The sequence below is a fragment of the Pocillopora damicornis genome, chromosome 3, assembly GCF_964200805.1.
Source record: "Pocillopora damicornis chromosome 3, jaPocDami1.2, whole genome shotgun sequence".
NCBI classification, from domain to species: Eukaryota; Metazoa; Cnidaria; class Anthozoa; order Scleractinia; family Pocilloporidae; genus Pocillopora; species Pocillopora damicornis.
In genome coordinates this window covers 20,632,191-20,645,601 of record NC_142672.1, presented here as the reverse complement: position 1 = coordinate 20,645,601, position 13,411 = coordinate 20,632,191, and the positions used below count along the sequence as shown (strand labels likewise).

The window sequence follows — 13,411 nt, the reverse complement described above, 5'->3', positions numbered from 1 at the left end:
GACAAATTCTCCTCCCTACCATCGAAATCCGTCCACGCGGGCATCGGTTCGTTGAACCATTATCATGTCTTGGTTGTACACGCCGCAGTGCAATGGATTGGCCAATAATCCCCGGTTTTGAAACCATCGGATTATCCTTGAAGGGTTCGCGCGCTTTAAATTACTAAAATAGAGGAGATCCATGTTGCACACGAAATAACAAAATCAATCAGCCAAGGAGCGCGATAACAGACTATCAACCGCTATATTCGAACATGTCTACTACACCTTTGTTTGTCGTCATTGGTCGATTTGGTGCACTGTCATTCGTGCGTTTCGCTCCTCATTATTTTTCCAACTAGTACATGTTGTTTCCTCTTAAGTTCTCTTTGTTGTTGACCGGCTGTTATGTTGTCAACCGCTATCCCTATTGATGTTATTGGATGGAGTCTAATATGGATGGCTTCCTTGACCCTACGGGTCAATAACCTTAACCTGGTTCCAAACAAGAACGTGTCCTGTTTCATTAGCGTGTTGTGTATCTTCTGAGTTTTGAGTGTGAGCAAGCCGCGTCTCTTTTAAGTGCTCTTTATGGCTCAGTTATTGCTCTTCCTGTTTTCCCTTCCTCGATACGTCATTAAATTGGGACGCCAGAGGTTTCATTACCACTAATGCATACAGAAAGGATACTCGCACAGGCCAATACTTGGCCTTTGACCCACATCATCCTTAGTCAGTAAAGCGTGTTTTTGTCTAGTGTCTACACGATAATTTTGTTCTGACATAAGCGAAAGCGTGTCTGCCACAGATGTGGTTCTACTTGTTACACGCTAAAAATTCTCAAAAAAAACAAATTATGCTCGAGAATGAGTGGAATGATATAAAATGACAGTTTCCGGTTTCACTTCTGAATTGTTTACTCTTGAGAATACTGGTGGTGCATTGTAAGTGAAAGGCTTTTGATATATGTTGCGCTTTATGTATTTTGAGGTTGATTATCTCATTTGTCCCTGTTTCAAGGCAAAATTTCAGAAGTCAAACAAAGAAATATAGTTCCAATGGTTGCACTGTAGACTTCAAGAGGGATTAGTAAATTTGGGCTTGGGGTGATGATAAGATAAGGTCAGACTAATTAGTCCGTATGTCAATCTTCAAACAAAGAACAATAGTTCCAATAGTTGCACTGTAGACTTCAAGAGGGATTAGTAAATTTGGGCATTTCACTTCTGAATTGTTTACTCTTGAAAATACTGGTGTTGCATTGCACGTGAAAGGCTTTTGATATATGTTGCACTTTATGTATTTTGAGGTTGATTATCTCATTTGTCCCTGCTTCAAGGCAAAATTTCAGAAGTCAAACAAAGAAATATAGTTCCAATGATTGCACTGTAGACTTCAAGAGGGATTAGTAAATTTGGGCTTGTGGTCATGATGAGGTCAGACTAATTAGTCAGTGTGTCAATCAGTGTTGACAAGATATGTGTAACACGTCTCAGATTTGTTATCTTTCAACCAATTTTTTATGGAGATGTTGCCCATATAACAAGGAACCTCTTAAGTTAATTTTTGCCTTATTACTTTGTATTATTTGGGTATCACTTAATTCACAGTTCAAATTTAGATGATATTTTATGCTAATTAATGTTAGTTTGAAAGCATTCAATGAGTTGTTTCCTTTTTCTTGGAGAGGAAACATGCATTTCAGGAAAGCTTATTTACTGCTGTTTCAAGTGAGGTATAGCTTACTTCCCTTGTGTAAATACTTGGTGAGGAATAAATTTTTCAATAATCTGGGTCAGTTTTTATGGTTTTGGGGTACAGTTTGGAAAAAAATTCTAATTAATTCCATATTTGTTCTTTTTCAGCCAGAGTCTCTGGATGTCTTGCCCATAAGATAAGGAATATTTTATCTTAGAAATGTTTCCTTTTTTACTCCAATCCATTCAGGCTCAGGCTGTTTCAAAGTCAAAAGTTGTACAATAATTTATGCAAATTGTATGCCATTTTCTTAGCATGATTTAAAATCCATGGATTTTTGGAGGCTAAATGTATTTTTTCTGAAAAGCTAATTTTGTCCTCTTTCAAATGAGATATAGCACTAATCACTAGTGTAAATACTGTTGACAAAAAAAATAAAAGAAAAAAGGTTGCCATCATTTGTCGTTTTTTAAGTTTAAGCCAAAGAGTTAAATCTATCATGTTCGTTCGTTCCGAAGTTAGCCTTTTTCTTGGATTAAAAATTAAAAAGAATGTCAATAAGTAAATGCGTAACGGACGTGACTAAGCAACTATCAATACGCATTGTTTGCGGTATGATTTGGCTCCAAACTTCTTATTCAATGAGCAATTGGAAAAATAAGAAACTCTTAACGGGGTCGTGACCTTTTCTTGTTGAGTCCACAATATTAGGTCAATCTTAGCCGGTAGGGCTTGTTTAGTGCCTGTGAAAGGAGTATTCATTTGAAAAATGAGTGTGAGGGTGACACGTAATTTTTGTCAAGGCAAGAATTAAGTTCAGTGGTCTACGTATACAGTTCATTCAAAAGTTGACCTTTTCATGTGCCAAATATTGTGTATAAGTTATTGTAATTTATTTTGATGTCCAAGAATTCTATTTGTTCTTATATAAAAACAATGGTGCAAGTTCAGAATCTCAGCCAGTGAACTTTATCGTTTTGTTAGACCCAATTGGATTAGTTAGTCAGTCTTACTGACTAAGGATGATGTGGGTCAAAGGCCAAGTATTGGCCCGTGCGAATATCCTTTCTGTATGCATTAGTGGTAATGAAACCTCTGGCGTCCCAATTTAATGACGTATCGAGGAAGGGAAACTCGATCTGGAAAACAGGAAGAGCAATAACTGAGCCATAAAGAGCACATAAAAGAGACGCGGCTTGCTCACACTCAAAACTCAGAAGATACACAACACGCTAATGAAACAGGACACGTTCTTGTTTGGAACCAGGTTAAGGTTATTGACCCGTAGGGTCAAGGAAGCCATCCATATTAGACTCCATCCAATAACATCAATAGGGATAGCGGTTGACAACATAACAGCCGGTCAACAACAAAGAGAACTTAAGAGGAAACAACATGTATTAGTTGGAAAAATAATGAGGAGCGAAACGCACGAAAGACAGTGCACCAAATCGACCAATGACGACAAACAAAGGTGTAGTAGACATGTTCGAATATAGCGGTTGATAGTCTGTTATCGCGCTCCTTGGCTGATTGATTTTGTTATTTCGTGTGCAACATGGATCTCCTCTATTTTAGTAATTTAAAGCGCGCGAACCCTTCAAGGATAATCCGATGGTTTCAAAACCGGGGATTATTGGCCAATCCATTGCACTGCGGCGTGTGCAACCAAGACATGATAATGGTTCAACGAAACGATGCCCACGTGGACGGATTTCGATGGTAGGGAGGAGAATTTGTCTACTAGATTTCGCATGAAAGTGATTATAGATCAAGTGTTGAGGCCTCAAATATTTTAGTCTTCGTTTTGTAGTATTCCGGTAAAAGATTAATTTTGACGAAGTCGATGGAGACTTGTACGCGAGAGAACATTATCCTCTAAAATGCGACTAAGAAGCTCAGCAATATAACCATAATTATGGTCAGTTAAAATCAATCTTATTTATCTCCAACTTGATATGTTTGATTTAGGAAAATAAAACAAACACACACAAAAGAAACAAAACGAAACGAAAACCAAAACAGCCTCAACATAAGCGCTTTAGTGATCATCTGCTCGTAATTTGTTCCTCGTGAACGACAGGCACCGCGCAGGTGGGCTACGGTTGACGCCCCGTTTTCGATTGATAAAATGTAAATTAAGTGTAGTTCGAAAGGATGTATGATTCCCTTGTCACTTCTTCATTTTCCATTTCGTTTTCCTTTTTTTTTCCCGAGACAGCTTGGATATTAACGAATCCCGGCAAATGTTTAAAACGGTCGTCTCATCTTGTCTCACCCTTTGTTTAGGAGATGCTATACTTGCAAGATTGACAAATTCTTTCTTTGCCAAGTTTGTTTCTGCACTTCTAAATATAGCAAACTTGAAATAAAGTAACAAGAAACCCCCTATAAAGTTATATTTTTTTAGACTCATAAGCATAGAGGAAATTTGCCTGTGAACTGCAACATTAAAAAAATCAAGGCCTTTTTCTTTACCTTTAAAGATGACAAGGACAAGGGAGAGCACAGAGATAAGGTTGAGGAGAACAAGACTTTAAGTGAGGGTACGATTTGACAAACACAATTTATTAAGTGTCATGGCTAGTGAATTTCTTCAGCTTTCTAATTTGCTCAAAGCATTCCAAAATGGGAAATTCCACTCCCAGATGACCAATAGCAAAACCCTATAAACAACTCACCACAACAATTTCTTCTTACTATACCCACAGAACTAGAAAAGAAGAAAAAGAAGAAGACACGGAAGAGAAGAAAGAAGAAAAATATTGCATCTCTGCAAGAAGGCAACAAAGAAACTAGTGAAAGTGTAGAAGTTGTAAATGAGAGCAACAATTAGCCTTTAGTGACAGTGCAGTGCCTTGTACTTAGCCTTAAGTTTTCTTTTCATTCCTGTCATAAAGTTTTCTTTGTAAATATGATGAGAATAAATGATATCAAGTTTTCCAACATGTATTAGTTGTTTGGTATATTTGACAACATTTTCCAGAGGCAAAGAGATCATTGAGCTATAATAAATATGCTACAGATAATAACAATTTTTGTTTTGGTCATCATGGTCATTAACCAAATATATTTCCCTCATTATTTGTTTCTTAAAAACTATAACAAAATCATTTTATAAATCAAAGCTCTCTTTCTAAAACTATCCTTTTTTCTGTGTCGTGATAGAAAGATTGGTGATCCAAGACCAACCGAAGCAATCTCATCTCTGTAATAATCTGGAAAATTTTCTGAAACATTAACATGTAAGAACATTTTTTTGTAGCGAAGTTAGATTTCTCATTTTAATTTGTATTTATTTTGATTATATCCCTGAGATAAAAAGATGGTTTACGAGGAAAAACTCATTTTAAGAAAGAAATTATCATTCATGTCTTTAAGATCGAATATCCTATAAATACAGTCTTCATTAAAGAAAAAAAAAACTAAAACAGCACAGTATGATAAAATATTCCTTGCATTGACACATGAAATTTCAGGAACATTTGACCTTTATTTTTCAAAATTTATATCTTTGAGATGGTTATAATTTCTGCCATCCCTCGTTGTGGAGGAATGAAGTAACTTTAGGGAAGTGGAAGCTTTGAACTTTATTCGATAAACATATTCACTGCTTTTTTCTATGTGCTGAAATATATGCTACCAGCCATATAATAATATTGTTTAAGGCCTTCCCTACCCGTTTACCATACCAAGACATAGAAAATAGAACTTACCTTAACGTATTGTACGAATATCTCAGCGCTAACCTTCCGACCCTACAACAACCTTGGGAAAAAAAATTAGACATCTACGCATGCGCCGAGAGCCGACGTTTGCCGAACGAATCTCGTTTCGTCAAACGAGTCTCGTTTCTTCAAACGAGTCTCGTTTCTTCAAACGAGTCTCGTTTCGTCAAATGAGTCTCGTTTCGTCAAACGAGTCTCGTTGTGTCAAACGAGTCTCGTTTCGTCAAACGAGCCTCGCTTTGACTCGTTTCGATTCTCTCGAACAAACGAGTCTCGTTGAAAATCGTTTATCGAGTGACTCATTAATCGTGACGATTAAAAATCGAGTGGTTTCCCAGAAACCGTGAGTGATCCTCCATTTTTCAATCGAGCCTCCATTTTCCAATCGAGCCTTCATTTTCAAATCGAGCCTCCATTTTCCAATCGAGCCTCCATTTTCCAATCGAGCCTCCATTTTTCAATCGAGCCTCGTTTCTTAATCGAGGCTCGTTTCTTCACCCGAGGCTTGTTTTTAAGAAAGAACGAACGAAAAAAAGGAAGGAAAGAACGAAGGAAAGAAGGAAGGAGGGAAGGAAGAAAGAAAGAAAGGAAGAATGGAGCGAAGAAAGAAAGAAAGAGAAAAAGAATACTGCAAATTAAAAAATTAATAATTTAAACCCATATGCTTTTGTAACGGCAAACTTAGAATCCCTAACATTGTGTGATCGACAGTATGCACCAAGCAGCAATAAATAAATAAATAAATAAAAACAAGAAAAATAACGAGAAAATGACAAAAAAGAAAAGAGTAAAAACACCAGGATTAATGAGAGTTTTTATCGTGGGCGCAACAGGTTATTTTCGGCACATTTGAAAAAAGGTATAGTCTGCCTTTAGAAGACTGTAAGCATTCCCTCTTCGTTTAAGAAAAAGTGAAAAGAAAAATAGAGGAACGAAAAATTGGCCTGGCAGCGAATCTGGGTTTCTGGGCGGTCATTTATAACACGCACTTTTTTTTTCACAGTTTAGGTATATTTGAGGGATTCAGTTTTCGTTCATCTTTCCTTTCTTTCAATAATCGTTATCACAGTTTATTTCATATTATACATCTACAAACTGGAATTTATATTATTTTAAGAACTTAACTAACTCGTGAAGCCCTAAGTCTAACAATCATAGAAATCCGTTTACAACACCGTAAAAAAAATTAAAAGTTTTTATCGTGGATAGAGTGAGTTCCATGAACGAGTTAAACTTTAGTGAGAACAGCAGCAACCTATCATCACTTACTTCGCCAATGTAGTTCTCTTTAGTGATCGCCGCGACATAAGCATAAGCCGACATAAGGACAATAACAAGAGCTAAAAATGTTCTTCTTGTGCTTATGCTATGCTTGCCTTTCGGAAATCGTAAGAACATAAGAGAAATAAGCGTTTGTTCTTCTTTGTGCCTCTGCGCTAGTCAAAAGTAGCCCTAACTCTCAACAACCGTCCCTTGTGAGATCATTCAATTCTCGTTAAGGTTCCGTACGAGAAAGTTTTCCCATGTGAGTTGTCACTGGACGTCGAGGCTTTGCTTGTGCGTGCTAGGGAGAATTGGGAACTTTTCCTTCTCCAGACCTGTCGAGCTTCATTGCGAAAGAAAAAAGAAAAGCTGACGACAAGGGAAGAGTCAGTTTAACTCCAAGTTCGGCAAAAAAGAGAATACAGATCAATCGCTAAGAAGAAGCCCCAAAACAAGGGAAATTTATGGCAACTGTGTCCTGACCTCAAAACTCTAGCGACTTGGTTCAATGCGTGCGGTGCAAAGTATTTAGTGGAAGTGCATAAGAATTCCTATTCAAACCTTAATAAGAGTTTGAACAATTGACAGTTCACATTCTCTTTTGGCTTGTTAACTTGGCAATGATTCGTAGCTCATTTACGATTAAAATTGATCAGTTTGTTTTTTTTCCCTGGCGCTCACTACCGATTCCTTTTCCGAAAGCTTTCACCTTTAGTCCGGGTTAAGTTAAAAGACGCAGTAACCCAAGATGCGCCGATCTAAATTGTGCCATAAAGGCGGGAAAAGTCATTTCCTAGGCTCGTAAAAGTGTTACTTACATAAAAACAAACACTTCTCTGTCCATCATGAAACACTTAGCCCGGTGTTCTTTCTAGTCTAACCATATCTTTGAATTTTTACTCTGGTAATTTTAGTCGCGGGTCTGGTTGCTCAAGGCAGATTTACCATTACTTTTAGGGAGAATTTTGATCATCTTTTGTTAAATTCATGAAGTATCCAGCAAACATCTTGTGTTCTTTTGATTTTTGTGCTTCTTTCATATTGGGTTAGTGCTAGTCGGTTATCAAAAGACGCGATTCGGCTGATTACGGTAGCCAACGCTTGCGCTCATGTTTAGGTTTTTTGCATTTATGCGTAGGTCCCCGTTGCGGGGCATACGCTAGGTGCCACCCTTGACGGGATCTGATGCCAGTTGTGTGTTTATAAATATTTACGTGGATCGAAAGCTGTAAAATGAGTTCACGTATTTTTTGCTGATGGAATCCCGTTCTATTTTTTAGCAAGGAGCTGATGAACAGACCCGTGTCCTTATTGTGCGGACACAGTGGATGCCAAGAATGTATACATCAGCTTATTTCAAATCAATCCGGAGGTGGACGGGAAAAGGCGTGTGCAGTATGTCGGGAGCCAATCAACGAACACATGTTGAACATCAGCATACCCCTCAGTTCAGTCATTTCCAAATTGAATGTGAAATGCACAAACGTTGGCTGCTCGTGGGTCGGTGAGCATGGTTCTAAGGAGAGACATCAAGAGACCTGCTCATTCCTCCTTCTGGAATGCCCCAATGGCTGTCCTGGATCGCATTTGCGAGATTCACTTGAGCGTCACTTGGAGATCTGCCCTCAAGAGAAAGTACCTTGCAAGTACTGCACTGCTGAGGTGGAGAGGTATATACTAGATCAGCATGAACCAACCTGTCAAGAAAAGCCCGGACCATGTCCATTAAATTGTGGCCATAATTTGGCCAGGTCAGTTATCATTCAGTTATCGCCATGAATTGATTCACAAAATTTTGTCATCATTTTGATAAAGAAAAGAGCATGGAAAAAAAAGTAATCAAAAGGACCAACACCCGGTTTTGCCCCAGTAGTAAAGCGCAGTTAAGGTAAAACTTGTTAAAATTTTTTTTGGCCTCTTAAAGGGTTAACCCGGTAATAGTAGTAAAATTCCCAAAGAAGCCCGATAACGTAAGATCCATGTGTGTCTATTTCAGGTCCCATGTTCACCTTCATTTGGACGAATGTCCTAAAAGAATGATGAAATGCAGCGTGGCCGGTTGTAACAATTTCTACCAGTTAGGGATGGAAAATGCCCACAACGAACTTTATCAAGGAAGCCACCAGGCGCTACTTAAGAGTCAAGTTGAAAGTCTTCAGCGCGCGATTTATGACAAGGTTTGTTGATCTCATTTAGGAGACTCGTTTTCAAGTATAACAATTGAGATACTTTTCATTCAGTTAGAATTTCGATGTTTTCGTTTTTATTTGCTTTTGTTTCTTACTTTCAACAACAATAATAATAATAATAATATTGTTATTATTATTATTATTATTATTATTATTATTATTATCGTTGTTTTTCTAAATATTGTTATTATTATTATTTGCAGTCTCAAGTTGCCGTGAAAAGGGAGTTTTCTAAGCGAAAGTGCTACCGGTGGACAGTGCCGAAGTCCTCAATCCGAATTCCAAAGGATATTTCAAGTCCACTGTTTGGGTTTGAAAGTCACACATTTCGGTGCCTGTGGAAGAGGACCTCTGGCCAAAATAGGCTGTTTCTAAATGCAGCGTTTGGCTCTTCGCCAATCACAGTTCAAACAAGGTATGAAAGTCAAAAGGCACTCCTACCCTGACTGTTATTAAGTGAAATGGTAGTACGGTAAATCAACTTGTCATTCATGAATGCAAAACTTAGCAATGGCAGTATAGACATCTTTTAATTTAAATCGTTAATCCAAACCTTCATTTATAACTTTTCACATTTATCGACTGTTTATTTGCGATCTTTAAAACAGCATCATCCTATCAAATTCTAAACACTAATTAATCTACCCTTTTCTATCAGATTTGTTTTGTTAAACGAGGACGGAGTAATGAGAGTCTTTGATACCTAATGTGAAACCCTTATGGAGGATCAAATCATTGGGGCAAAGGAAGACTTGGGCCCGATTGAAAAAGAGCAAGATTTAATTATAAAACTAATTATAGCTATCTACAAACATACATAGAATACATTGTAAATTTTCTTCAGTAAAGTTTCTTTTCACTAACTTATTTACGAAGATGCTGTTTCTTTCGTCACGTGTTCAATTCAACTTACAGGGTGGCCAACGCACCACTAATTTTGCTGCCTTTTGTTACAATCGTTTCGTGTAGGTAAAACTGGAATGTCGCGCTGGTTGGTAAAGGGTTACACTCGAAGGTCGCTTTAATGTAACGCCGCTTAACATGAGCTTAGCGCAAATATTTAGCTCGCTTCAAACAAAAAAAAAATGTCCGCTCATTTCACTAATCTATGTTCTGAGGATTTTTGGGTATTTTTAGATATAGATAGAGATATTTTTTTTCAAAGGATAAGTAAAATTGAGGTAAATAAGAAATGCTGATGATTTGATATAGTTTTTAAAAATTGGAATTTGGAAAACAGTCCCTACTTACCTGGGGTTAGACTACAAGCAGTCCCTCCTTTTCGGCGAAGTCCGTCGCGTAAGTCAAAAAAGAAAATCGGTGAAAAAAAAAAAATTGATGGTAGCGCTGAGGGGAACTCTTGGAGTAACTAGCCACATTTTTGACCGCCTCTCTTATAGAACTCCTGCGACGCATCGGTGTCACTCCGAGGGTTTCAGTGGCGCGCTAACAGCAATTTTTTTTTCATAATTTTTTTTGGGACTCGCGCTACGGACTTCGCCTAAAAGGAGGGACTGCTGGTAGTCAAACCTGAGCTGCGCTTTCGGTGGAGTCATCTTTCTGGTGGCGTTTAAATCATTTTTTTTCTTATCAGCCCCTTCTTCAAAACTTCTTAACTTTTCACTAAAATTTACGTATAGCACGCCTTAAGGAAACGTCAGGAAGCAAATTTGCGGTTGCAGCGCAAATTAAGAAATGCCTATAGACTGATCAAAACCTTCTAGAGGCTAGTCACGAAACAATGTCCATCATTCATTCACTCGCTTACTCTTAAATTCACCATCACATTCAAGAAAAGAGAAAGAGAGAGGGAAAGAAAGAATCATACATGGCGAACTTTGCACCGGGAAAAAAAAAATGGAAATTAGCTGTCTGGACATTCAATGTGCATAAGTAATTCAGCATATGCAGGGTCGCACTAGTGCTTTTGGTGTTTACATTGGACATAGAATCTGTCATAGCATGCTTGCGACAAGTGCGACCCTTTTGTCGCGTCCAGACATAACTATGTCCGAAGGACCTAAAGATCACACATGCCGATGTCCTGCCTCAAAGCAGGTCATATCTTGTCTAATGGCCTTAAAATAACAATTTTTTTATTTTTCTTCTGTCGTCAACGTCAATCAAATCTGAAATACGGGCAGAAATTGGAGTTTTGCAATTCTGCAAAGGCAACACGTGTGCACTGCTAGCTACAGCTATCGGGTTAAAATTTTAGTCACCGGTTTTCTCTTCAATGCGTACAAACCAATAAGGTTTTGTACATTGAACAAATTAAACAGAGATTGAAGAAATGTCGCTAATAAAACTAACACCAGCCTCATGTCTAAAAATTATATTTGGCGCTCTTTTCGCGCGTGAAATATAAAGAGTTGACAGACTGGTTTCAAATATCATTTATGTCGCGCAAGTGCGACCTCCATGACTCCCGTGGTGTAAATGTCGCGACATACTTATGGGACAACTTATGACGCGACATAAGAAAAATAAGGCCACAGTGCGACCCCTGCCTAGTAGGTTTGGTAACTCTCGGTAGCATGAGGTGTTCGCTAAACACTCCAGGATATTCGATAATCGCCACAAAAAAGTAATTAAAGCTTCTCACGGCTGAAATGAAAGAAAACCGCAACTTCCGATACAACACTAATTTGGTCGCACATTTTCCAGAAACAATAGTCCAGGGAAATTTCGGGTCTAATTCGTAATAACCTAAAGGGCGGTTCACTGAGCTCATTTTCTTGGTCATTGCTCTCTTTTCGGATCAGACTACATTACGTTTGTTTTCTTGTCGGAAACTTCATATAGTGCTATGGACTTGAGTTATTTTACTACTCTAAGGCAGTACCCTGTATCAAGAATGATACGGTGGCTGCAGAATCGTTCGCTTCTAGCGAATCCTCTTCACTGCGGCGCTTGTCACGAGGACATGGTTATGGTTGGGAGAACCGATGGCCACATCGACGGTTATCAATGGTTAGTTGCTGCAATAAGTATATTATATGTGTACCATATATTTTATTCACGATTTCTCTTTTGGAAGGTCATATTTGGAGCTTTAGTTGCGCTATAAAGGAAGGCCGATAAGTGTTACCTTCAAAGTTCGCCTTATTACACTGCTCGGAGTTCAGAAAAACGCTTAATTTTACCTTATGTATGTTTTTGAGAGTTGATTTGGTACAAATGGTCGAAGATTACTTCAAATTCTGCATTACTGGGGCAAAATTTAAACTGATGGAGTAGCATAAAAAATATCACAAGAATTACCAATGGGGTTGGACTGCCTAGGAGTTAAATTTTCACTAAAAGTTGATAACATCCCTCGCTTTGGAGGAGGCGCGAGACACGCGAGTTCGTGTGAACTTTGAAAAAATTAACTTACGCAAATATTTCCCTTTCTGCGTCCTCTAAAGGCTTTCGTGCGCGCTTAAGTCTGAATCGTTTCAGAAAAAAAAAAATACTGTTTCAGTACAGGCTCGTAAGAAAAGGCAAAACGAAGGTTTTAAATTATAAAAGTAATTAATAATTTACACTTCCGTTATCTATTCTTTTTTTAACTTAAGGAGATGCAGGACATGCAAGAAAAAGCGAAGTTTAAGGGCCAATAGCTTTTTCGCTGAATTCCCCAAAATTCCTCTGGGGGAAATGATGATGACACTCTATTTTTGGTCCATCGATGAATCACGAACACGAACATCGAGAATGATGACCATGAGCAGAAATCTGGTATGCACTATATTCAGACGTTTGGAGGGTGTGTGTTCCAAGGACATCACCGACAACCCGTTCATCCCCTTTGGCGGCCCAGCATTGGTGAAGTGCGATGAAAGCAAATTCAATCATAAGGCGAAGGTTAGTATTACACAATGATAATAATAATAGTAATAATAATAATAGCAATAGTAACAATAACAATGATAGCTACGACAACAACAAACAAGCTCATTTTAATAAAAAAAAGAAAAATGCTGTGAATTTGAAGCCGCCTGATATTAAGCACCCAGACTTTAGCAGTGCTAATTATTGCCGTATTCTGTAGTACAACAGAGGAAGACGTGCTCCAGACGTGTGGGTATTCGGAGTCATCTCAACAGCTACGAGACCTGCTAGGGGATTTTATGAAGTGGTTGCCAGAAGGGATCGCAACACTCTTTTACCGATTCTCGAGAAGTGTCTCCTTCCTGGGAGTGAGGTTATCACGGACGACTGGGGCGCCTATGAAAACCTTGAGCAGCATCTTCCCAATCACGTAGCCCGGCATCGAGTCGTTGTCCACGCCGACAATTTTGTTGATCCAGCGACAGGGGTACACACCCAGGAAGCAGAATCGGCGTGGGCAAATTTGAAGGCTCCTATTAAAGCACGACGTGGCATTTCACGTGATGACGTTCAGACGTATCTCGATGATAGGATGTGGAGGCAATGGCGAGGTCTAGACAATATCATTGGTAATTTTTTGCCTGTCTTAGCCTCGCAATATAGGGACAACGTAATTTAAGTTTGTAAATTGAATTGTGAGGCCACGAAATAAATAAATAATAATCACCAATCTCAACA

General features: G+C 38.4%; 3 protein-coding genes across 5 annotated transcripts in view; all 3 read left to right on the top strand.

Moving 5' to 3' along the window:
* The window catches only part of LOC149048779 (uncharacterized), a 37,652-nt gene that overhangs the window by 7,988 nt on the left and 16,253 nt on the right, over nt 1-13,411 (top strand). The window lies entirely within an intron of this gene.
* LOC149048782 (male abnormal protein mab-31-like) lies at nt 2,728-13,403 on the top strand. Of its 2 annotated transcripts, none has more exons than XM_089202150.1 (3): nt 2,728-3,399; nt 12,418-12,706; nt 12,894-13,403. In XM_089202150.1, exons 1-3 carry the CDS (start codon nt 3,236-3,238, stop codon nt 13,350-13,352), a joined length of 912 nt encoding a protein of 303 aa, XP_089058276.1. In that variant the 5' UTR covers nt 2,728-3,235; the 3' UTR covers nt 13,353-13,403. The 2 variants fall into 2 exon arrangements, with proteins under 2 accessions (XP_089058276.1, XP_089058275.1); XM_089202149.1 differs by lacking the exon at nt 2,728-3,399 and adding an exon at nt 11,667-11,830.
* LOC149048783 (TNF receptor-associated factor 4-like) lies at nt 6,955-10,050 on the top strand. Of its 2 annotated transcripts, none has more exons than XM_089202152.1 (4): nt 6,955-8,338; nt 8,665-8,845; nt 9,061-9,272; nt 9,516-10,050. In XM_089202152.1, exons 1-4 carry the CDS (start codon nt 7,959-7,961, stop codon nt 9,562-9,564), a joined length of 822 nt encoding a protein of 273 aa, XP_089058278.1. In that variant the 5' UTR covers nt 6,955-7,958; the 3' UTR covers nt 9,565-10,050. The 2 variants fall into 2 exon arrangements, with proteins under 2 accessions (XP_089058278.1, XP_089058277.1); XM_089202151.1 differs by having other exon boundaries at nt 7,955-8,419.